The sequence below is a fragment of the Contarinia nasturtii genome, unplaced genomic scaffold (genome assembly GCF_009176525.2).
Source record: "Contarinia nasturtii isolate CC-2019 unplaced genomic scaffold, AAFC_CNas_1.1 Cnas_scaffold_78, whole genome shotgun sequence".
NCBI lineage: Eukaryota > Metazoa > Arthropoda > Insecta > Diptera > Cecidomyiidae > Contarinia > Contarinia nasturtii.
Window position 1 is genome coordinate 2,487,684 of NW_022197436.1, and position 25,899 is coordinate 2,513,582.

General features: G+C 33.4%; 3 protein-coding genes across 14 annotated transcripts; 1 reads left to right on the forward strand and 2 right to left on the reverse strand.

The window, feature by feature from the left end:
* The first annotated feature begins 55 nt into the window (after window positions 1-55).
* Window positions 56-25,727, forward strand: LOC116345664 (pyrokinin-1 receptor-like). Of its 10 annotated transcripts, XM_031775374.1 has the most exons (9): window positions 19,107-19,652; window positions 19,738-19,831; window positions 20,450-20,532; window positions 21,465-22,001; window positions 22,140-22,305; window positions 22,768-22,900; window positions 23,227-23,425; window positions 24,329-24,543; window positions 24,982-25,727. In XM_031775374.1, exons 4-9 carry the CDS (start codon window positions 21,611-21,613, stop codon window positions 25,582-25,584), a joined length of 1,707 nt encoding a protein of 568 aa, XP_031631234.1. In that variant the 5' UTR covers window positions 19,107-19,652; window positions 19,738-19,831; window positions 20,450-20,532; window positions 21,465-21,610; the 3' UTR covers window positions 25,585-25,727. The 10 variants fall into 10 exon arrangements, with proteins under 10 accessions (XP_031631752.1, XP_031631829.1, XP_031631895.1 ...); XM_031775458.1 differs by lacking the exon at window positions 20,450-20,532 and having other exon boundaries at window positions 19,738-20,115; XM_031775622.1 differs by lacking the exon at window positions 20,450-20,532.
* Window positions 870-7,959, reverse strand: LOC116345620. The gene is given in 13 exon segments (XM_031775148.1): window positions 870-3,547; window positions 3,616-3,726; window positions 3,801-3,966; window positions 4,040-4,589; window positions 4,704-4,872; window positions 4,957-5,085; window positions 5,161-5,285; window positions 5,358-5,498; window positions 5,655-6,222; window positions 6,328-6,704; window positions 6,780-6,901; window positions 7,136-7,331; window positions 7,478-7,959. Coding segments are annotated over 13 exon segments (4,359 nt in total). The 5' UTR covers window positions 7,602-7,959; the 3' UTR covers window positions 870-1,966.
* Window positions 9,710-15,444, reverse strand: LOC116346178 (mitochondrial dicarboxylate carrier). Of its 3 annotated transcripts, none has more exons than XM_031776152.1 (4): window positions 15,125-15,444; window positions 12,411-12,763; window positions 11,028-11,106; window positions 9,710-10,644 (listed from the first exon to the last, which is right to left on the reverse strand). In XM_031776152.1, the coding sequence occupies exons 2-4, from the start codon at window positions 12,739-12,741 to the stop codon at window positions 10,182-10,184; spliced, it is 873 nt and encodes a 290-aa protein (XP_031632012.1). In that variant the 5' UTR covers window positions 12,742-12,763; window positions 15,125-15,444; the 3' UTR covers window positions 9,710-10,181. The 3 variants fall into 3 exon arrangements, with proteins under 3 accessions (XP_031632012.1, XP_031632079.1, XP_031632165.1); XM_031776219.1 differs by lacking the exon at window positions 15,125-15,444 and adding an exon at window positions 13,418-14,042; XM_031776305.1 differs by lacking the exon at window positions 15,125-15,444 and adding an exon at window positions 13,219-13,370.
* Window positions 25,728-25,899: the final 172 nt, after the last annotated feature.

Sequence of the window (25,899 nt, forward strand, 5' to 3'; positions counted from 1 at the left end):
ATCAGAACAGGTTGATCAATTTCACGACGATAACAATCAACTTATCCAGTCGGTCGTGTGGGTATGAGCTAAGGGTGAGCGGCTGCAATTGAATAACTACTGAATAATTAAGTGTTAATTTTTGGATGAAATGTCGTATTAATTATTAAAAATAAAATGATCGAATATTATCCGAAAAAATAAGCAAAACCAAACCGAATTGTAATGATTGATTTTCGATTTCTACTTCTCAGTCATTAAAATACAATACAATAAATATGTCCCTGAAAATGAATGAAATTGAAGAAATAATGGTAAAAAATACCTATTGATCATTTGGAACTCAACCTAAAATTCTAGTGGAAACGAAAAAAAAATTTCAAATTTTACCAAAAAAGAAATTTATTTTTTATTAATTTTTTTTTTACATCATAGACCCGTAATTTGCGTGAAATTTTGGTCGATTTTTTTTTATATCTTGTAGCGTTTATATTAGTAAAATAAATGTAATAAATCATATTAAACAATTAATTGTAGTCATTGCATTCACATTAAAATGTTCATTAATTAAAATTTAAAAGGAGAATATCTGAATTCTCAATCTATTCACTTTCGTTTCGTACAATAAAATGTTTTAGGTTGTTATTTCTTTGTCACTCACGTTTTCTTAATTGTCTAAAATTGGATATGCAATCAATTGAATGTACATGCGTACTCACAACTAAATCATAGTTCATTGACCTCCTTCCCTTACTTTGTTTACCATTATGCTTTTTTTTTTAATTTTGTATGTGTTCGCCTAAATTAGTTAAATAGACAATAAATTAGTTTACATCGTTCAAAATAATACTCATAATTAATTTCGTTCTCTGTTGTAATTGTTTTGTTTGTTTGCTTTGAGAATTTTAAATTTCATTTTTTTTTTTTTTCGTTTTTTAGTTCTATCCTTTTTTGGTGTGTTCATTCCACTTAGAAGAATATCAAAAATATTATACCGGATATATTTTGCATTTTGCAATAGGAATTGTCACAACAGCTGTAAATTATGCTAGGAAGTTATTTTAATTCGTTCGTTCGAATTCACTGTCTATAGACAGCTGTAGCCGCCGTTATCTGGACCAAATAAGTTTTAGATTTATTTTTAGTGCGATCCAGATTTGATTGGGCTAGCGTTATCAATGTTTTCGAAATTTATCTATTATTAATGTATATTGTGTTAGTTTGCTGTTAATCGTTAAAATATCGAAATGCGCGAAAAAATGCAATATTTTTTTGTTCACCTTATTATTGAAAGCATTTTTCACTGAAGATTCATTGTTAAGCAATCATGCTTATATATTGCATTATACAAATATAATTTTTTTTGGAAATTGAGTGAAAAATAAGGGTAAGCAACCGGGGCTTTCTATTTGCTCGACTCAATCATCATAATGTGAATCGGCATGATCGTCTACCATCATTTCGAAATTTAGCTAAATTTTTTCTGTTTTCAATTAGTTCTTTTTTTCCGTTTTTTTTCTTGTTATAATACATGGAAGCGCTGATGCAAATAGTTATACCTGTATACAATAGAATATTCATGCTAATTTTAAAATAAAAGTCGATCATTTTCCATCAGAGTTTGCAAACATAAACAATAATTCGAGATAAGCAGAGAGAAATAGAGACCAAGCCAAGCGATAAAATAAAGAAATATACATATATATAAATATATATTCTCGTCTCTATGTATATCGCCCGCAAGCGAACCGAATCCAATCGCCTGCGACATTTTAATAAAGCGTATGTTCGTTATAAAGTTATAAAATATAAATCGGCATCTCTACACCACCGAATAGTAACAGTTGTTCGTCCGATCAAAGACATTGTGTAATCAGTTGTTGTGTGTACGGTTTTTGTTTATGTCTTTGTGGGTGGTATGTGCGTAAATTGTGTGGTACGATTTTGTTGTTGTTCATTTCATTCACGAACAATTCGTTTAACGTTTTTATTCAAATCGATTTACGTTGGTTGCATTTAAATTTGTGGTCGAACTCACATTTGTATTCGTTGATGAGGTAGAGGAAACGGCAGATGAACCATTTTCGCTGCTATTTAAATTTGTCTTGGAATTGCGTGTATTGTGCGCGAATTGCTTTTGTAAATTTGAATGCAATGTTTCACTGAGACGATCTTTACTAAAATTATGCGTACTATTGCTACGATTTACTTCATGAAAATTGTTATTGGGTTTCACATCGAAACTATTGCGGTGCGATTGATTTTTCGACAGATTCGTTGTACTAGATCTGGTGATTTTATGCAAATCTTTCGTTAAATTCGATGTACTCGATCGATTGTTTGGTGCATACGATGATGATGATGCTGTCAATGATGTAACCACACCACCACCACCGCTGCTATTGCGTATATTATTTATAAAGCTGTTTCGGTGTGCATTCAATTTATTTGATTCGATAGCCATGCAAAGCGATGGCGGATTATCGATTTCATTTAAACCATTTATGCTATTCGATAAAAGCTTCGTTCCGCTGGACGTTTTACTGATTCTAAATGTATCTGTATTCAATGGTTTTATTGATTCATTTTTATCATCGGCTATTGCACCTCTGCCATTTGAATTGGATTTTTCGGCTTTTAATTCAAGTGTATCTTTTTTACGATCGGCCGATGGCATTAATTGTTGTCGATCCTCTGTACGACGATGATGCGATTTCAATCGAAAACCATGATCATCGTCACGACCATTTTTCGATTGCAATAATAGTGCCGTTCTTGGTTTCTTTTTATCAATTAAAGCGGATGATTTTCGGGTTTTGTCAATGCGTCCCGTTCGTCGAGCACGTGTCGACACCTCAGCCGGATTTGCCACTCTTGTTTGCACAGCCGAATTTTTCGATAGCTTAAGACTTAACTTAAATGGTGGCTTATAAACAACTTGCAATTTCACTTTTTCTTGTAAATTGCTTAGTGATTTCACCTTTTTCGGTGAACGTTGTGTTGCGCTCAAATTATGCGTTTGTGATTGTGATTTGCAAATTGGTCGTGATTTATCTAATTGATCTAATTCTTGTAGGGCAGATGTTGCCTGCGTTGGTGAATCCATTGCAACCAGCCATTGTTGCACTTTTCCAAATGCATTTACTTTGTCATCGTCGATCGATGAACGTTTTGTATAATTTAACATTTCTTTTGTCTTTGACGATGACTTTGTTTTCGATTGTGAACTTTTTACCTTGGCCACTGTTGTGGTCAGTGGATTTGTCGATGATTTACCACCATCCAAATGTGCACCATCCGATGGTTTTCGACTACGTATTTTCTTTGTTTGCTTTACAATTGAACGTTTGAGTGTATTACTCTTTGGATTGCTAGTTGAAGCTCCGTTTACGAGTGCTGTGGCGGCCACTGTTGCTGCTGCTGCTGCTGCTGCACTTGTTGTCTTTTCTACATTTTTCGATGAATTTTCAACATTCTTTGACGAAGACGAACGTTTTGTTTTACTACGTTCGCCACGAACTTTTTTCTTTAGCGGCACTTTTGTTCGTATTGCAGCATGTACAATAACCTTTATTTTGGACAAATGAAATAATATCATTAAGTTGAAATTTGCCTCAATGAATTTGAAATTCTTACCCCATTACTATCATCAGGGAGTCGAACTGTTTCTGTGGTTGCACTATGGATTATTGTTACAGACTTTGACTTTCGATTGATTTCTTTTCCAAAAAGTCTCGTACTTAAAATCTATTTTTACAAAAGAACAATTAAAATTTTTATGGAAAATATGGTATGAATAGAAAAAATCATCGAATATTTACCAATAACGAAATAACACCACTGATAATGAGTGCAACAATGAACCAATTGGAGTAAACCCATTTTTTAAAGGATTCAATCGATTCTTCAGACAGCAATAAACGACGTAAGGTTGCCAATGGTCCGGCCGGATCAACTTCACGACATTTTTGAAAGACATCACAATAACTGAAAAATCGAAAAGGAACGATTTTCTTTTTAGATTTCGCGATGCCAAAACAAACAACATTTCATAACTTACCCATTATAATCATTGCACGGAGTGCCTGGCTTCGAATACATATCAGGTACATCATATGGTTTGTCATTCCATTCGAATGAGCTTTTGCACGGATTCCCTTCGCCAGGCAATTTGCAACAAAGAGTTTGTGTGTTTCATGGGCGATTGTACCGGTTCAATTTGCTTGGCATACGGCTTGGAATCATGCCAATGCATTCCCACTGAAAACGATCCGAAGACAAAAGCATGTGAATTATGTTGCAAATTGTTTTATTCGGTTTGTTTACAGATGGCGGACACTGTGCCGCTTGACCATTACAAAAGCTTGGATCGCGACAACCATTATCATCACGGCACTTATCGCCGAATTTCAATGTACAAGATGTGGTGCAACATGGACCTTGTGATGGGCTACAATATGCTTTTGGTGTTAGTGTGCATGGTTTTTCATCGATGCTTGGATTTGTTGACATTGGATAGCAGCATAAGTCTTTACAATCTTCTTCCCAACCACAATCACACTCTTCACCCGGATCAACAACACCATTACCACAAATGGCCTGTTGGGGTTCTGTGAATTCAAACCGAAAGCCAAATTTTCAATTAGTCAAACGAAAAAAAAAAAAAACAATAATAAAGAAGATTCAAGAGAAAAAAAAAGAAGAAGTTTGAGTGAAAAAGTTACCGGTAAAGCATCCTTTGCTAGAGCGAGCCTTGGAGTTTAGTACAGGTTCAATTGCTTTTAGCGAACATGGTGAGAATTTGTTATTGTTTTTCTTATCACCCGATGTAGCTCTGGCAAACATAATATAATTGCCATCTTCACCGCCCGGTGTGCACATTTCTGGATCATGCTATTGTTTTTTCGAATAGAATTAAAACGAGATCGAATAAGAGACGGAGCAAAAAGAATCGCGATTAAAATGTTTGTTTCTTACCGGTGATCCGAAATTGTGGCCAATCTCATGTGCGAGTGTAACATGTGACACAGCCGGCGGAACATGTTTGCCATAGTTCAAAAGTGTTACAATGCCCGTATTAAGTGACTTTAATGATCCTCGATAATGCTGCGAAAGAAACATTATCATTAAAAAATGATTGGGATTTTCCATTTAAATTCAAATGTTGCAATCTATTCTTACGCCATTCTTTTCACAAACACCACCAGCATTTTTCAAATCACCCGTCCATGCCAATCCCAGCGTTCCCATTTCGAAATCTCGATATGTAAACATGTAGGCTAAACAAAATGCATCATAGTCTTCCTCTGTTAAAGTACACAAAACAATCAAGTTGCATCAATATTCGAATAATCACAATACAATGTATGTTTAATTACCTGAAAATAACTCTAGAAATTTTTCGACACCATAATTTCCCGGAAAACGATAATTAGTGTCTTTTAAGGCATTTGATGTGTGTATTTTAATTCGTTTAATCATGAATGTTATATTATCAGCCTTTCCATCTCCGTTGAAATCTGTGTCAGTAACAAAAGTGAGAGAGAAAAAAACAAACAAACAAACAACATCGCAATAAATCATGAGTACATGAAATGAGTCAAGGTTGTTGTTCAGGTTGATCTACAGTTAAAACACGATTCAACTTTATTTAATTTGTTGAGTCGTCAATATACCTGTATTTTTATAAATTGTATTGGCACGTTGTACATGTCTGGTAATTGCTTCGATGCTTGCCTCTTCGGAGCCGAGCTTTTCGAAGAACGTGTGATCGGCTTGTAAATATAGCATACATGTACTTTTTCGGTCATACGTTGATTTTGCATCAATCCCATTCGCATGAATGTTATTATTGATGATCGAATGATGTTGATGATGATGGAAATTATTTCGTGTCAATATCACTTCCGGATTATAATTGCTGCCAATAATATTTGGTTTTCGTGTAGCACCATTTTTTGTGATGATTTCAACGTGCGTTTTATGGCTAGGCTTTGAATAATTTCCATTCAAAATACGAATTTGTTCTTTGTCCGCATTACCGGTGACATTTGAATGGTTTTTCGATAGATTTCGTGAAGCGTAATCATTTTTCGCATTGTAACTGGTAATTAAAATATTTCTCCATGGTTCGTCCGTTTTGGCAGTGTGATCTTTGTTATATTTACGACTGTAAACGGTAAATTCATCGTTGTATGGTGCATCTAAATCTAAGGGCAATGGTGGATCACGACTCTCAATCAACTGCAATGAGAAATATTCGGATGCATTGGTGTTAAGATGATGTGAATCAGCCAAATTTCAGAATTGTTTTGCATAAAAACCGAAAAGAACAAAAGAAAAACTCACCTCATCCGCCAACCATCTTTTGTTGCGCATCAAGTGTTTATTTGCATTCGGTTCGTTAATTGTATTTTTATCACTTAATTTTATGTCGAGTGCATCGTAGATTTGCTGTTTTTTGCGTATTTTCTTCATTTTCTCGTGAAGCCGTTGGCTTGCACAATAATGTTTCGTTGGATCATTGGATGATGTTGTTGGTTTTTGATGTGGTAACATCTGCACATCGCTTGTTTTATATACAATTGTGTGGATTCCATTGTTGGTCAATTCGCTGGAATATCGGGAAGCTGGTTCAATGTAATAATTTTCGGTTGGTGTTATAATCGATCCATCAAATAAATTATTCTCAGTCAAAATGCCATGAACAATGCTATCATCATGATCTACGAATTGAAAAATCGATTGGTTTTAATTATCAACGGAATGCCCTCTAGTCAATGCAATCGTCATTAAATTACCTTCCAATCTTCCTGAATATATACGCGATACATCGTAATGTATCGGTCCATCGGTATTTTCGATTTCAACATTTTGTGAAAATATCGAATTGGGATCTTCACGAACTACCACACGGAACTCTCTGAAAACATACACGAATTTTTTGTTTTATTTTAGAAAACCAAACAAATTTACATCACAATTCTTGTTTGTTCAAGCTTCTCTATCTTTCTATTTCTCTACTTCGCTTCACAGATCACAAAATTCAATGCGATAATTAATCGACGCAAATGGTTAAAATTACACACTTCTTTGTTTTTGATACATTAAGTGCTTGAATTTCACCATTCTTCTTTTACCATCGACGGTTGCTTACCTGTTATGGGCAAAGAATTGAAATTTTATGGTGTTTGCTGGTGGAGCGACGGCATCATTTGCTGTGCTGTTGCTGTTGGTATGTCGTTTGCGCCGTCTGATTTCATGTTGATGCCGTGCATCTGCGATTATTTTCGCATCGAAATGAGCCGCTTCCCAATGTTTAATGTACGGATTGATTGGTTTCAAGAATGGAACTGCAAATGATTTATTAAACGGATAAATAGGACGTGAAATAATCGAAAGAAAAATAACACACAATAAACGCACACACGTATTTTGTGAAAAGAAACTTAAATTTTGTTAAACATTTATATCGTTTCTATTTTGGTGAGTTAATTACCGTTTTGTGGAACTGGTGATGCTTCAACAGCTAATCCATTTGTGCTAATAATCCTATCAAATGTTGTTCTATGTCGACTTGTGTGCGCCAAGGTGAAAATCACCCCAATAAGTATCCAACTCATTATATTATTTAAATATCACATCACTATTTGAAACTGTGCAGATTTTTGTGACTTAAAAAGTTAAATTTTTTCGGTCCACTCAAACCATTTGGGAGTCGTTACTAACATAAATTTCGTTGTGATTTCCATTCAAACAGTGTTGGATTTTTTTTTTGTGTTACTCACTACATAATCAACAAAATCACACTAACCAAAAATCAAAATTGTTGCTTCGTTTTGTTATTGATATTAAATGCCAGATTGTTTGCACTGACTCATCGATTGAAAAATTGACTATTATGATTTTACTTCAGACCATGGCTAGAATGGATTTTTTTCTTCATTATTTCATTAAAAGAAAAAACCACAAAAAGCACAAACGATTTTAATCAACACATTATATTCATTTTTGCAAAAAAAAAAAAATAATGGAAAAAATGAACACACACGAAAAATTGGTTTGTAACAATCGAAAAATGAAGAGAAACCAAAACCACAAATATTTGTTTAAGATTCACAATTTTGAGACGAGAACAATAAACATTTTTTTCACTTTCTTTGTTATTCACATCGATTTCAGATCACTTTTTCTATTTTCGTTAATAAATTTGTTGTTTAATTATTATTGTTGTTGCTGCATGTGTATTGTGAATATTTATGCGTGAGATTTTTTTTTTATTCCACTAAACTAATTACATTTGAGGGGGTGAATTCTTGAATCACAGAAACATCAAATGGATCAGCAAGAAAAACTTTGAACTGAACATAAAAAAAAATATGTGTAGAAAAATGAAAAAACACACATAAAATCCAACGTTTGAAAATAAAAAAATGAAAATGAAAAAAAGAGTTTTGCGTGTGTTTGTGATTTTATTATTATTTTCGATATCGAGAGTAGCGATGAAAACAAAATCAGATTTCTATTACACTACGGAGAATGAGAAATCATTTATTTGACGTGGATCGACAAAATCTTACTTGTAAGACTATGTAGTTTTTTTTTTATGATTTGACATTCTCCTCAGATTGCCATTACCTTTGTTTCAATACAACACACAACACACAACACACCGTTTGACGTTTGTATGTTGAGGCATTTCTTCAGTGTTTGTGTTGTGCATGATGGTCATATCCTCTAGTCAGTTTTTCGTGCCTGCTCTCATGCATTGCAACAATACCAAGCCAGTGAATAGTGTTGTCTCCTCCACTTGTGTGCTAAACAACAACAACAACAATAACAACAGAGAATTAGCTACAGCAACAGCAACAGCTACATCAACAGCCAACCAAAGAGCTCTTGTGTTTACATACATACAACACTTAACACTTAACACAGAATTTCATGCCTTCCATACTGGAATGTGTGTATACAATAGACGTGTTGTGAACTTTTCACACACAACATTTTCGTAACATCGAATGCCAAATAAAGCAAAACAAAGTCATTCTCCCGTAAATACGTGCATAGATTTGGGGGAGAGAAAGAGAGATGAAAAAATGATGATGGAGAAGAGAAGAGAGAAAGAAGAGAAGAAAAAAATCGCGCATACTCGAAACCGGTTTTATAGTTTTTCGCCATTCATTGTAGACGGCGCTCTTTTTCGGCGAACAAATGACGGGTGAAAATAAATTATTATGGGCATTTTGAAATGAAATCTCATTTTAAACGAAACGATTGTGTGTGTGTGCACTGTGCACAAACAGAGGAAATAAAATAAAACGCATACCTAAATGGAACAAATTATTCGAATTTGTTAATCAATTTTCAACGAAAATGGGCATTTATTCGTTTAAAATTTCGTGAACACACAATGCACTTGTGCGCTGCTGCTATAAAACGTTGTGCAAATCACTCTTAATTTGGAATGTTTAAATGTTACGAAAAATTTTGTTGAAATTTAAAACAAAAATTGAGTTAATCCGCCACGCTTGATGGTGTAACATGGTAACAAATGCTGAAATAGAATTTCGAAAAAATAAACCGACTGACAGGAAGACTTTGAAAAAAAAAATGATCTATGTTTTCCATTTTTGAAATAATTTATTCCGTTTCTTTCTCTTTATTTAGTTTCTGTTCACTTTATTTCCCTGTCAAATATTTTAAGCAATAAAATAAATACATCAAGTAATTTATATATTAGAATTGTTCATCGACAACAAAGCATTCTTTGTTTTATTTATTCTAAGTATACGCGTATATGGATAGATTTCATCCATGCACAATAACAAAAATTTAAAATAATAATAAAAACAACAACAACAAAACAAATACAATATATGAGTAATTGTAAAAGCGCGATCTCTCTTTCAACAATAATCAAAGCTATCTTCCTTGAAAAATTACATTTAACAATTTGTAAACGATTGAAATGTTTTTTTTTTTGTTTTTTTTTTGCTTTGTTTTCTTGAAAACACACATATTTACACATTTATATGTACATATAGTAACAAGCACCGAAGGAAAAAAGGAACGAAAGCTATTATTATCATTATTATCATCATGGTTTATCATTATTATCAATAAAATTATTGTTCAATGTTTTCATGTTTTTCTTCTTCTTCTTCTTCTCTATTTAAAAACAAATATCAATTGGTTGGTGATCATGCTTGAAGTTTTTGAGTGGCCGGCAATGTTCCAAAATTTAAGCGTAACTGTTCAAGCAATAAAAATGTGATCACTGTGTGTGGACCAAGACGCACGAATGCTGGCACGAAACCTTTAAAGAAGCCCATCGGACCGAGTTTGGCCGTATGAGCAACAATTGCAAGAAGCCCATTAAATTCACCGGGTGCAGCATTCATGCTTCTTGTTTTAATCACATCCAATGGTTGTGTCAGAACAGTGGCAATAGCACCAGCTGCTAACGATGATAAGAAATGTAAACGTGGATCATCTTTGAAGTAACCCGTCGACAAAAGCATTTTCTTCACTTGATCGTAAAAGGCAATTTGTCCAACCGTCATTAATAGACCACGACCCGTTGCACTTGTCGCACCGGAGAATAAACGTCGAAATCCTTCTTCACGATGGACTCGCATCAAACCGTCGATGGCATGTTTATAGCTGGAAAACAACAAAAAAAATGAATGAAATGGTAATGACTTGGAGAAAAAATCAGTGTGTCCATAATATATAGAAATATCACTAAATAGTGTCGATATCTATACTATATCGGTCCACTATATATGAAAGATATTGCCGCACGGCACCGTATCGCACGATCGAAGTCAGTGTAGACGGAAAAAATCACAAATTTCCGTGCGGCAGTAGAATAAACTGTGTGTATGCGTCAACATGTTTGCTGTCCGCACTCACTTCGTTCGTGAGCTACGGTGTCTTGCGGAATATCTTACATATATAGTGCCCCGATATAGTATAGATATCGACACTATTTAGTGCTATTTCTATATGTTATGGACACACTGGAAATAATCGAATAAACTCACTTTCTTCTTTGTTCTGGTGGCAGCTTGACATCGTTTTGCATGCGGACGTTTATCATATCACCTGGTGTTCCGACAAAACCTATTCAAATTTATAGGGACAAAAAAACGCTTTATTTATTCGAATTCCTATATATATGAAATAAGCACAAATGGGAAGGGAAAAAAAGTTGCAAATGCCGTTAATCACTCAAATCAATATACATATTTTTTTTTTGTGGAATGCCAAAATGGTCTTTTTGTTTCAATTTTTTTCTAGGAGAAATTGAATTATTTATATATATCAAATAGAAAAATCGAATTAATGGGTACCCGTTTTTTGCATTGCAAACTATTTGTACGGTCAAGTCATTAAGTAAAACTCTAGAATATTAGGTTGAATGGATATAGCTGAGCAAATGGTTAATAGCACATATATTTAAATATATTGTAAAAAAGTGTAAATGCAAAAAAAAAAACAAGAAATCCATTTTCGATTTTGAAATTCGAAAGCATGCAAAGTTAAAGTGATTGATCTAACGACATACAATATCATATATATTTTCAAGTTTTGAAACGAAAATAAAAGGCAGACATTGTTGTTTAGTACGGGCATATAAAAACGATTTCAAATTGAGCGTATTAAAAAGTTTTCTCTTTCTGTGACTAATAAATGTTCTCACTCTCTCTCTCTCTATCTCTGTTTCGTGCGTTCGATAAAAATGATTAAATTCAGGCTAACTTGAAAACGATTCAAATGGTTATTCGTTTAATTATGTAAATTAAATTTTAAGTATGACATTAGTAATTCTCGTGATGAGACTATTTATCGACATATATACGTATACCAAATGTGCTGAACAAAAAAAAAACACATTATTTTTCCGAATCAATTTATATGGCACTCGGATAAATTGACACAAGCACTATCGATAGTCTATTCGCTTCATTCGCGCAATTTTGCTACAATGTAACATTTTATTATTTCACCAAATTCGAAATGAAGCGGAAAAGAATAAAAAAAAGTGCCAATGTCATTGTGAGTCATACCGAGTTGCATATTATTTTTTTTTATCGCATGCATTTTCGATTAATGAAAATGAAATTTAAAAAATTTCTGGACATAGAGTTCTCAAAAGAATATATCAAGTATATAGATTTTGCTCACTAGATAAACCGATTCACATCGAAATAAATCGATTGAATGGCAGATATGCTGTGTGGAATGTGAAGTTTCACAAGCGGTAGTATCGATAATATTTGAGCCATTTTCTCATCTCATTTTTCTTTTTATTTAGTGATTGATCCGTTGTCCGGCTATGAATTATATGAAATCAAGGCAACTAAATGTCAAAAACCAAAGAACCAAAGAAAAATAATATTCAAAATCGATTGAACGAATATTACCTCCAGCAGCGCCCGATGCTCCGGCCAACATCACTTTTCCCATGAAACCTTTTCCATAATCCTCTTTTCCGATTTCGTACAGACCAAATCGTGTTGTTGAATAGGTTAATTGACGCAACATCGATGCCGATAATCCATTATAGAGAGCAAATACACCACGTTCTCGGATTATTTTACCCGTTAATTGCAATATGGACAGTTTCCCCTCTTGTTGTGTTTGTAGTGTCACTTTCAATAAATCCAATGGATGTGTAAAACAAGCGGCTCCACCACTTGCCATACCACCGAAATACCATCGTGATACTTTGTTCTGTTTTAAGTCTGAAGACATGATGAAGCTAGTAGATTATCACCTATGAAATCAAATCACACAATACACGTTGTATCAAATGATTTTTTCGAGCGAATTGAGGAAGAGTAATACGTGTTATTTTTTTGTTAAATTCCACAATTAATTTTAAGACTTTCAACAAAGATTTCACATAAAATTGTTGCTATCAATAACAAATTATTAACGACGTTTTTATTATCTATCGGCGTGCTCATAAAACGATGTTTCTGTCTGATAAGGTAAAACAGGAACGAAATGATTGCCAAATCAGTTTAAATGCTAGGCATGACAAACAATTTTCCACTTAGATTAATTTATGATTGTTTGAGGCCGTGTTCAGTTTCCATAGCGTGCCAAATGGAAATATATTTTGATTGTGTGTCACTGCCTTCGCTGCTATTTCTAAACAGAGCACACCGATCAGATGAAATGAAATACTGAATACTAAAATTAATTGCGGACAAATGTGAAACAGACGTTGTCTTTGTTACTGATATTCCGTAAGACAAGCGCTTCCGTAATTACAAGATGTGTATATACAATTTCAGTTTGGAGTTTTTTTTCGGCGTTGACCTTTGAAAAATCGATTTTCTCCGAAAAACCAACCAAGAACAGTTTTATCACTTCTATCAATATCATAATTTTTTTGACCTTATTTTTTGTTTCGCATACTCACTATTTTTTTCCACTTTCTCCACCAAAACTCTCCTCAAAACTATTCTTAATACACTATACACCACTAGAAATTTGTGTGTTATTTGCTTATTCAATGATATGAAACTGGTATGTATTTGTTTGGTGATGGATGAAATGAATGAATGAACAAATACACACTAATTACGATTTGCAAACAATGCGAAAAATAAAATTACATAGACGTGGTTTTATGATTGTGAAAATGATCGAAATTATCTGGTTTTGGTTGATTTGAATTGGAGAATGAAAACAGGTTGCTGATGATATTCATGTTTTGAAAGCGATGAAAATTGCACGTGTGTACATCGGGACAAATGACAAGAAGAAATTATTCGAAAAAAATACGATACGATACGTGTATTTCATATAAACACACACATACATGCAGATAATGGGGAGGACATCAGCTTGACATTGATATTTTTTCAATTGCAATGTAAATGGCACCACATTTGAGCGATAAAATTGAAGGAAATTGGTGATGATAATGCATGAATGTGATTTTCAGCACGTGAAACACCAATCATTTCAATAAAAAAATCAGTCACATTTAAGTAGGGAGATTACAGCTGATTTTGACTTTTCCTCCCACTTATCGTGCATATGTTTGTCGTTCGTGTGTGTCGTTGACACTGACAGCTATATTGTAATCAACAATACACACGTACGTATACATTGACAGTGTGGCGCTGTGTGCTTTCGTTGTGTTGGTGACTATGCTTTTTTTTCTTCTTCTTCTTCATGGAATATGTGTGAATTCATTGCCGTCGGATTCAAAATACGCGAATTCATTCGTTCTTTTGCGTGCATATTTTCTCTTTCATTCATATTACAATGATTTTTCGTTTTAACTTCATTTTAATGGAAACAATGTACTTTAACTAACCGAAAAACCAACACATTTTTGTCAAACAAAAACAACTTATTTAATAATATCTTTAGATTTTGTTTTTTGGTTGTTTTTTTTTCCTTCAGTTATTGTCTTATTGATGTGAGACTATATTGCGTTCTGTGTGTCAATCTTCATTCATTCTTTTTTTCTCTCTCTATTTATTATAATAATGGCCAGACTGGAAATGAATGAATGAATGAGAACTGCGAATGGAATTTTCTGTGTTCAAATATGAAATAATTGTTATGATCGTTATTCACAAGAGAAGCACGACAATCAAGTCAGAAAAACAAAAAAAAAAACTGAATATTCATCATACAATATTTTCGTATTCAAATCGCAGTCGGCGTTTGCTGATGAAAGATTTGTATCATTGTTTATCCATCAGATTTTTTTTTCTCTGCCTCTCTGCCTCTCTCTCTCTTTCTGCCTTTATGTTTTTCGATAGTTCATGGAGAACATGATATCGGAACGCATTGAATGGTAATTGCACTCTCTGATACGACGACGGTGTCAATGATTTGTCCTTTCAAATGTTAACGCACCGTGCATTCACTATATGCTTGTTTTCCATTTAAAAACAAAAATCTTTTAATAAATGTATGAGTTTCGTTTTATGAGCGACGCTTGAATTTCACTTAAAACATCTGAAGTCATCATAGTTTTTTTTTTTTTGCAGATAAATTTGCCTTAATTCATAAACTTATTTGCATAATGGGAATTTATCGCAAATTTGTGCCGTTGATTTTTTGTTCGCCTCTATTTAGCTTAGTTTTGAATATTCAAATGACTTACTTTTTTTTCGAATGTAGCTTAAAGTTTGGAAACGAAAGCAAAAATTGCTGCTATTGAATATATCACCAAAATCGGTCGTTCGCTCTAATCGAATGAGTATTTTTTCACCAACTGAACAGTTCTTTGGACAAACGGTCACTTTGTTAAATGATTAAATAACGAATTGTAATCAATCGATACAGTCACTCTATCTTCTTAACCTTCAATGGCTTTCATAAGCCGTTCACGCAGCATTTAATGCACCATCCGTTTGAGACGAAATATCACATGTGACACACAAACGCAACAACATTTGATCAACTGTACGCATACTGTTCGACTTGACTGATTGACACCACTTAATTTGTTGTATACACTGTAGACCTTCTTGCCAACTAATTTAATCGCCTTTATATTACAATTACATAATCGAAACACTGATAATTCTCGTTCTACATTTGGTGAACACCAAGTGGTACAAATATACAACGCCCATGACTAATTCTTCCACACATTCGTGGAGCGAGAGAGAAAGATAGAGAGAGAGGGGGGGAGAGAAGGAGAGAAGGAGAAAGAGAGTAGCAACAGAGACTGCGTTTTCTAATTGATGCTAAGCAATAAATTAGCTTGAGATTCAATATATCGTTCGAAAGAGTAAAAAAATCATTACAAATGTATCGAACGAAGAAAAAAAAAAGATGTAAATACAAGCATGCTAATTGAATTGCTCTTCGAGGCGTCAAAAATAATCACTCTAAATGGTTATGATTGTTGTATTGTATTGAGATCATTGCACGAAATTATAAAAATAGACGTTAATTCGTCAAACGTGGTTTTAAAGTTGTTTTTTATTGGCTTTTTAAATAATAATGAAAGGAGCAAAAAAAAAGTGTTTGTTGAATATAATATTTGGAAAAACATCATATTATTTTGGTTTAACCATGAGGTTAAAATCTCGCGGTTTCCAAATCTGTTTGTTTGATTTTGATCAAGATGCGACTTTCAGCCTGCGACGACGACTCTCGGCAATAAAATAAAGCCTTTTAGCCACGTTTTTATGAATTTCTTGATACACGTCAATGGGATGGAATCCTTACATATTTGTCCACAAGATAGATCTAGTTAAGAAATCCACTTGTAATTCACATATATGTGTGTATTTTGCACGGAAATTCTTGAATCTATATTTTTTATTTTCATTTAGAAATGAAGCTACGTCATTTCGGCTACAAAAATAAATTACACGGAAGGACGATGAAAAATTAAAATGTTATTAAAATTACATTAAAATCGCGTACGCATTTCATCTACAATTCGAGAGAAAAAAAATGTGTGTTCCTATGTTCAATTCAGATAACACTTGTAAAACAACTGAGAGAAGATAAAAAAAAAAGAAAGAATATACCCATAAAAATTACGACTTTGTATATGAAAAAAGAAAAAACGGTTGGTTGTCATTTTATTCGAATCGACGAATCGTACTCGAACACGTGATGAATATTGTATTGTAATCAAAAACAGAGTCCCCCAAAATACCGTTTCATTACATATGTATAATGTACGTATGTATCTTAAATACAGTGATATGGCCTCTGCGAACAAAGTTGCAACATTTGACTTTGTTCCACAACATTTTCGTTGAACCATTTACAACTTTCGATCATCGAATTCACGTTGCAAAAATGGCAAATGATAAAAAACGAAATAGAAACGGTTCGATTCTATCGGTATTGGCACCGCACAATTTAACCGTTAAAAATCAAACTTTCGACGTTTTATTTTGGCAATACGTTTTTTGTTTTCGCTCTTTTTTGCATGTGCCAACGTGCATGTGTGTGTTGTGTGTGTGTGTTATGTGGTGTGTCAACGATTCCTATTGAAGTATTTTGTGAATGTAAATAACAAACAAAATAATTAAAATTTAAAATCACTCGGAGTGAGGTTCTTGGTTTTTTTTTTTTCGGAAAGCAGTATTATTCACAATGTAATTAAATAATTTTGATAATTTGCGATGTCATCCGATCGTTTCGATAATATACGACTTTTTCATAGTGTATTAAAATCACAAACCATTGAATTCCATGATATTTTATTATTACTATTTTTTTTTTGTAGTTAATGTTCTTATTTTTCGTTAATGTGCCTAGAAATTTCATTTAATAAGTGGTACCCATTAAAATTATGAGCCTTTGGCTAGCATTGATTTTCACATAAAATAGACACTGTGCCCCGTATTTATTTATGCGGATGAGCGTTCATTTCGCATATAAGAAATGTGGACAGAAAATGAAAAATAACCATTTTGATGACCAATGGTTTTGCAATGTAACGACAATTTACGAGCCGTTTGTTCGTTCTTCTTCAGACATCCGATGACACTGAATATTGTTGTATTATTGGCAATAGACATTTAACGATTGAACCACGACTTGATACGTACATTATATGATATAGAGAGATGTACGATTTCCACGTATTTAAATGAGTAACGATGATAAAATCGAGCATTTTCCTCTCTCCGACAATTTTACATATTTGGCGACATTCATAGATCTATTTCATTTATTTATTTATTTTTTCTTGTTGTGATATTCCATATGAAAAATCTATAAATTTTAATGAACACACGATCGATTCACCTAAAATATCTAAGTATGACTGGGATGATATACACAGCGACAGAGAGAGAGAGAGAATAGATTAACGATAACGATCCAATGTGGTTTCATTATCTGTCGTTGGAAATCTTATAAGTTGTAATAACAACATCAACTCTTTAAATATCGTCTTCATAAAAATGCTTTTTTTTTCGGTGCTCTGGCCACAAATCTCTCTTTTGTGTCTGCTACCAAAATCCAAAAGCTTATATTTTGGAATATTAAGAATCGAAAAGAAACGACGCGAAAATTGACGAAGTAAAAATTATGCTGTGTAATTGTGTTACAACTTAAAGAGATGTCCATATTTTGGACATTTAATTGGTGTCTTTGTATAAAAATAAAACAATATTTTGGCAAGGCGTAATTGATGTCAGTGACTTTGCATTCAGTATATAAAACAACAAACAAAACATGTGAAATGATTGAATGGGAATATTTTGAATAAATAAGAATCTACAATATAATCGTGCGCACATTTCTCTTAAACTCGTGTCGATCCTTGAAGCATGTCTTACACAAAATAATATATCTCTTTCATCAGCATTGTCATTGTTAAAGATAGAACATTATTTGTGCGGTGTATTGAGTGAAAAGTTTTTCGGCCGGATAAAATTGTTTACAAAAAGATTTAAATCGAACATGACATTTAAATTATGATGGTCAATGTGTGATTCGAATGTTTTCGAATTTGAAATGGGTTACGTTTTGAAAAACTAAACAGTTACTAGTTTATTGCAGCAGCCAAAACATCCTCAAAACATTTATTCTATTAATTTACATTTTTTGAATTGAGCAAATGGAATATGTTGTGTTTGGGTGTCGGTGTGTGCGTGTCATTCATTGCAAAATATATGGCTGGTTATTTTTTTATCGGCAAACATTACTTTGTTTACTCTGAATGCTTTTTGGTTATTTATTTTTTTCTCTTCTTTACGTTAGATTAACGCATTTCAATAATGAAATTGAATTCACAAATCGATTATCGTTTCGATTCTGCCGCTCAATTAAATCCAACGACAAAAAAATATACCAAAAAACCCAAAATATCCAGATCAATTTTTACCACTGAAAATCGCTTCAACGATATCGGTTTCGTGTTGTATGCGTCTGTGTGCCTTACTGTATGTTATCGGTTGGTGCTGTGAGCCAACGAGCCATTTTGATATATTCGTATCAAAGTGTTGCTGAAAATTAATTCAAATGAATCGCAACTCCAATACATGGTCGTCTTTCTCCCTCTGTATTGAGTGTATGTATTGGCTGCTGTTGGCTACTACAAAATAGCAACGTACATCAAGTCAAGTTGATTCACTGTATCACTGTCAACGGTGTGTTAGCACCATATTATGCGTGCTGCAGAGGAGTACTGTTGCTGCTGTTGCTGTTGTTGTTGTTTTATCAAAACGCTAGCGATTTGGTCGAAGGGCACGTATCATTGCACTACATCAACATCAACAATCACTTCCAATTCGAATTCGGCTTCGATTGGGCGCTATTCCGTGAACGGGTGCTGAATGTAGTGCGTGAAAAGTTACGATAGAAAATTCAATTGAACGGAAAAAATGAAAAAGGAAAATAGACAGAACCAAACCGTAAATTTGATTGGCGCCAAATAATCAAATTGGTCAATTAATCAATTAAATTGGTTTTATTCCGGTTACGTGGATCAAACGATTATTCTATAGCCCATTTGTTCATTGTAAATCTATAGTGAAGAAACAACGACTGTGCGTATTATAAAAGCAAACAGATAAAAACAAAATAAGCGAAATTCACGGAGCAAATTATCTCTCTGGGCGACAATAAAAACCAAAATGACAATACACACAAATTTCCGGATGAGTCAATGCAACTCTCGAAAGCAATGATATTTAAAAAAAACCAACAAAGTAATTAAGATATAGGATTCGGGTTAAAACAATTTTCATTTCGTTTTTTCGTTTTCTGTCTTCCGTTGTTTCTTTTCCATAACAGGTCCTGTTGATATGCGTGCCATCATCTGTCGTACATCGGTGTCGGTTGTGTTTTGTCACCACCATCGAGTGACTGTGTGTCAATCGTCGTTTGGGTAAACGGTCGACATTTTTATCCAGTCAGATATTTAATATAAAGTGCCACTATCAACGACTCTCAATAATAACAATAATAATAATAATAACAAAAAAATACGAATGGCGATTTTGTTTTAATATTTGCCAATACACACATTCATTATGAGCTTATAAAATTCAAAAACCAGAACCAAACCGAGAAAAAAAAAACATGTTTATCAGGTTATTGTAATACACGAAGATCTTTTTTTTTAAATGGAATATGATTAAAGTTTTGTGTTCAAAGCCTCAAAGTTTTCGGGTAAGCAGCATGTGTCTTGTCTATTTATGTTTTTATCACAAAAACAGAAAAATTAAATACTGAAGACAACGGCGAGTGCTGCGACACAGTCTCAGTCCAAGACAAAAGCGAATGAAGCAAAAACGACAAGCAGAGAGGAAAAAAAGAGATAAATAACAATAATAAACATTAGACAAAAATAAAGTGTAATCAAGGAAGCACTAAAAGCGACGAACAACGTTGACATGTTGAGATGTGTACAAGAAAATCCGTACTTATTTTGACTTTTGTAACACAAGAACGCTTGTAATCGTTGTTTGATTTTTTGTTTTCGTTTTGACATTGTTAACACTAGAGTGGTTGCGCTTTATTCTCGGTGGCCTCTGTTTGCAGTTGCAAGTTATAGTGAAAGTGTACAAGTGATCAATTTTTTTTTGGGTATGATCATCATTTTGTTGGTATTTTTTTTTTGTTTCAAATCAATACATAAGTGCAGCAGCAACTCACGATATCAAAATATATCTTCGTCAGAAAAAAAAAAAAAAAAAACAGAATAAATGATATATTCAAAATTTTCGTTAAATGAGACAAAAGAACTTTTCTCAGCGTCGTAAATTTGTTGAAAATCCGTGTCCGCGTTGAAGGTTAACAAAAGTAATCAATGATTTGTGGTTTTTTTTCCCACCTCCAATGGAATGAATTAAAAAAAACGAGAATAAGAATAATTATAATCTGGATTGGTTTGAGAATTTTTTGAGTCGATGACACCGAACGACTAAGTGCGCCAGTATATGTTCCAATGTTGGTTAGTGAAGTGATTGCAAAAATGACCTCCTTTTAGCATTTCCAGACGTGTTTTAGAACCGCCAGACACATAGGGGATAATAACATGGATAAACTTTCTGTGGTAACGACAAATGAACCTTTTGAAAAAAAAACGTGAACAAAAAACTGGTGGATTTGATCATATTGTTGAAATAGTCATTGCCACATTGTTTATGTTTATTTTTGACGTCGAACGAAAGAAGAAAGAGAGATAGATAGAGAGAGAGGAAGAACGTTATATATGCCCATTCATAAATAAAACATGAGGTGTAAAGCCAAATTCAATTTCAATTCAATTTTATTTGCATGGTGCCATTGACGATGTGTAAACACATTTTCAAACAGAACTATTTTTAATATGAAATAACCGAAAAACTTTGCACTTCCTTACCCATGTGAAATTCTGACCTATAAAAAACACACACACGAACTATTCACGAAACGAAAATACAGAGAGAAACTGTGAAAATTATTGTTGCCTATTGATTTCAATTTTAAAAGCAAACATACATTTATTCTGATGAATTTGTATCTAAAATTTTCAGATCGAATGCCACGAGATAGGAAGAAATCCACGTTAATTCAAATCACAAATAAATCGAACGAAAACTGAATTGATTGGCCGCAATCAATTGACTTGAAAGAAGAAAAAATAAGAGTTATATCGAAAGACGAATAAAATCCGGAACAAATGTTATTTAATCGAATAAATCACCTTTTCGATCAACTGAATGAAACGCTAAATGTGCAAACGCTACACAAATGGACAGAACAAATGTATGGTACGACAAACGACAGCCATTTATTCGGAAACATGATCAACGAAACATTGAACGATCTAATCCTGCAAAACGGTTCTGGAAATTCGACACCGTTAGATGCAAATAATGTGATACGGTTTAAACCAGAACCATTGGCTGTACTAATATTGGTTACAATATGCTATTCATTTATATTTATCGCTGGAATCTTGGGAAATGTGATCACGTGTGCAGTTATTTATCGAAATAAATCGATGCATACAGCAACCAATTACTATTTATTCAATTTGGCCATATCAGACTTAATACTTTTGCTATCAGGTAAGCGAAAATAAAACGATCGCGCGCATCCCGCACAATTTGTCTTACATGCATTTTGCCCATTTTAATATTTCCAATCACACACCTCTGCACATTTTTTTTTTATTTTATATGGTAATTGTGATTGTGTTTTTTTAGGAATGCCACAAGACACGTATAACATTTGGTTTCCTCATAACTATCGTTTTACACATACCATTTGCATATTGCAAGGACTATTATCAGAAACATCGACAAATGCTACTGTATTGACGATTACCTCCTTCACCATTGAGCGATATATTGCCATTTGCCATCCATTCAGGTTTGTTCATGCTATTTCTATCATCATCGCCGTCGTTGTCGTTGTCATCTTCTTAGTCGTCTTCGTCTTCTTCTTCTTCTTATTCTTCTTTTCTTTTATTGAATTTATTACTTTAATAGTCCATTTTCGATCGTGCGCATATTTTATGAACTATTTTGGCTCGCGCTCGTGTCTGTATAATCTGATAAAGTGTGGTAAACCGGATGAATAGTTGAGGACAAGTAACAAATTAAAAAAAATCAAGTTTTGATTCCGCTAACATGTAGCCGAAATTAGCAAGAATTAAAAATATCGAAAACAATAAAATAAATTTGATTAAAGATATTGAGTGAAAGAGAAAGACAGAGAGAAAGAGAGTGAGAGAAAAGAAGAAGAAGACTATCGCAAATATATATGATGCTATCATAGACACACCATACAATGTTTTCGTTCATAACGGCATGTTTTCTATTCAAATTTCAGACAGCATACCATGTCAAAATTATCACGTGCTGTTAAATTCGTTATGGGAGTATGGATTTTGGCTTTCGGTCTAGCTATTCCACAGGCCATTCAATTTGGTGTGGTTTCGCTACATGGAGGCCATTCATGCACAGTAAGTGGATTTTTATTACAACCCATATTTTGCTTAAAACCGAATCGCAACCAACGATAGATATCCTGTAATGAAAAAAAAACCAACTTTATAATAATTATCAACAAAATATCGCCAAAATACAACACATCGTTACCAGTGTGCCTGTGTGGTAGTTTAAATGCTACTGCAGCGATATAATCTTTTCAGATTGAATTTTATTGCTGCTTTCAATTATTATTCTAATTATTTTTTTTCTTCCCAGTTTTTTTAACGTTGTTGCTCGGTGTGATATGATTTTTAAACATGAATTTTTATGATGATGATTTTTTAATCCAATCGAATAGGTTCAAAATATACTGGTGGAGCATGCATTTGAAATATCATCGTTTCTATTTTTCGTTGGACCAATGACTTTAATTTGTGTCTTGTATGTTTTGATTGGAATTAAATTAAGAAATAGCAAGACATTGCACGGAATCACACGTGACAGCAGCGAGATCAACCGTAGTATTTCCGGTCAAACACGTATCATTCGTATGTTAAGTAAGTTTCCATATCAAAAATCGCAGTGATTTTTGTGTATATTTATTATTGTTGTTGTTGGTGTTTCGTCATTATTATTATTATTGTGGTATTTGGTTTTTCTGAATGCGAAAAGTTGACAAATAAAAAATAATAATACCAAATAAACAACAAAAATTCAACATCCAAAGAGAAAGAGACGTTCGGAGTTGACTCTGCGAAGACGACTGAAATGGTTTTTTGTTGTCATGCAAGCGAATTGGCGAATGTTTTGTCAAACATTTTTTATTTATATATGTTGAAAATGTAATAGATTTATTTGAAAATGTTCAACCTGGATTTCGTTGTTTTTGCTGCACACTGCGACCAGTGTAGATTTGCGTGTCATTTGTTTTTCATTTCGACACTTTTACGACTTTGATTTTTTTGTTACTCCTTCCACCGAAAAACGATGAGAATATCCGTTTTTAATTGGAAAAACCAGCTATGCAAAAGTGACATTTAAGAATTTAAATTTGCCAGACAATCATGTTGTAGCAATATAATTATTATTTTTGTGGCCCGCAATGAATGTACATTTTGCGCCATAAGGCAAATTAATCGACCGTTTATTTGGATTTTGGTATCATATTTTTGGTGAATGTCTACCGCATGGAAATGGATGAATACAGTGCATAACCCCTTTCTATCGATGTAATACCGAAACAAACACTCAATTTTATTGGTCATTGAATGAATTGAAGCAAATTAAGCGGCCGTCGATGGCCATAAATGCCATTTGAAATTGCATTGAGTTTTTTTTTTTTTTGGTTGTGAATCATTGCTCTTTCTCATCACCGCATCAAAAATATTGCGTCGTAATCTAAATTGTTTGCGTATGTTTGTTGCGGGCCATCATTTGACAATATTTCACTTCATTTTCAGTTGCTGTTGCTGTTGCATTCTTTTTATGTTGGGCACCATTTCATTCGCAACGATTGATGGCTGTTTATGGAAAAACGTTTCGTCCAACAAGTGAACTCTTTCGTGACATTTATACTGTACTCACATACGTCTCGGGCGTACTATATTTCATGTCAACGTGCATCAATCCATTACTTTACTCCATAATGAGTCATAAATTTCGCAATGCATTTAAGGTAATAAAATTAAAACTGACAATTATATTTATATTTATAGACATATTTATATCGCATGTAGTCTATCTTATCTTATCGCAACTTTGACCACAAACAAACAAAAACAACTGACGGAGATTCCTTTGTTTTTTTATCAAAACGAAAATCCGTCTATCATGTATGAAGACACCTATGTACGACCTCATTTGATCTCCGGTGATTTCAACTAAAACCGTTGACATTGAATTAAGTATCATAACGCTGTATGAAATCTCCGCTCAACGGCGACTCTTCAAAATTAATAACGAAAAATATTTCAACGGTCTTAGTTGAAGCAAATGATGGCGGCAACTTAATCATCTCATTCTTTAATTATCATGTTCGGCCACCCCAAAAATGTATATAGAATGTATGTTGTGAATGATAATAATAAATATGTTTTGATAATTTATTAACTAGATAACCATAATTCAACACTGCGGATTTGGAAGCGACTACATTCGACCGGATCATACATATTCGATGCTTTCACGATACAACGGTATCGGTTCACTGAAATTGGGCATTACCTCCACCCATAATCAACGTGCCAGCAATCCATGTATAAGCGAAGTAATGCGAACGACAGACATTGCAAATGGTCATCGGCATGAGAATACCGATTCAACATATGCCGAATTGTCCAGTGAATGTTCGCCGATGCAATTAAAAAATGTTGGCCATTCAATGCAAAATGTCGATGGACAAGTCAATCATCATCCAAATAATGAAAAAATCGATCTCAATGCAAATGCACGTTTCAATTTGCGACGAAAAAAAGCAACGAAAAATCAACAAAAAAATCAAAAACCGTTTGTTCATACAATCAAACTAAGTGCGACCGGCCATGGTCGAAAATCACCAAAATGCATCCCAAAAATAAAGAGCACAAATAGCATCTACAGCACCAGTACCATAAGCAATTCAAGTTTACAAGAATATGATGACAATGAACTTGATACCAATGAATTGGCCAAAAATTTGAGAAAAATCAACAATGACATTCACCATGACGTTAAATAAATCGCCCAACCCCCACGATTTACTAAACACACATATTTACTAATACATTTTATTCATAAATTAATTATATTATCATGTTAAGAATGTATTTTTGTTCATTTTTATTGTATAATATTAGAATATTCTGTGCATAAATTCTTGTCGTTAGTCATTACTGTAAAAATAATAATAATAAATATATACAATATTTTTGTCCATTGTCCATGAACTAATAGCGACGGTTACATTCTGAAAAAATTCAATTTCTAACACACACAAAAAAATCCATAGCAGTTCACAAAGTGTTCATTAGATGGCGTTGAACGAGAAAAGCTT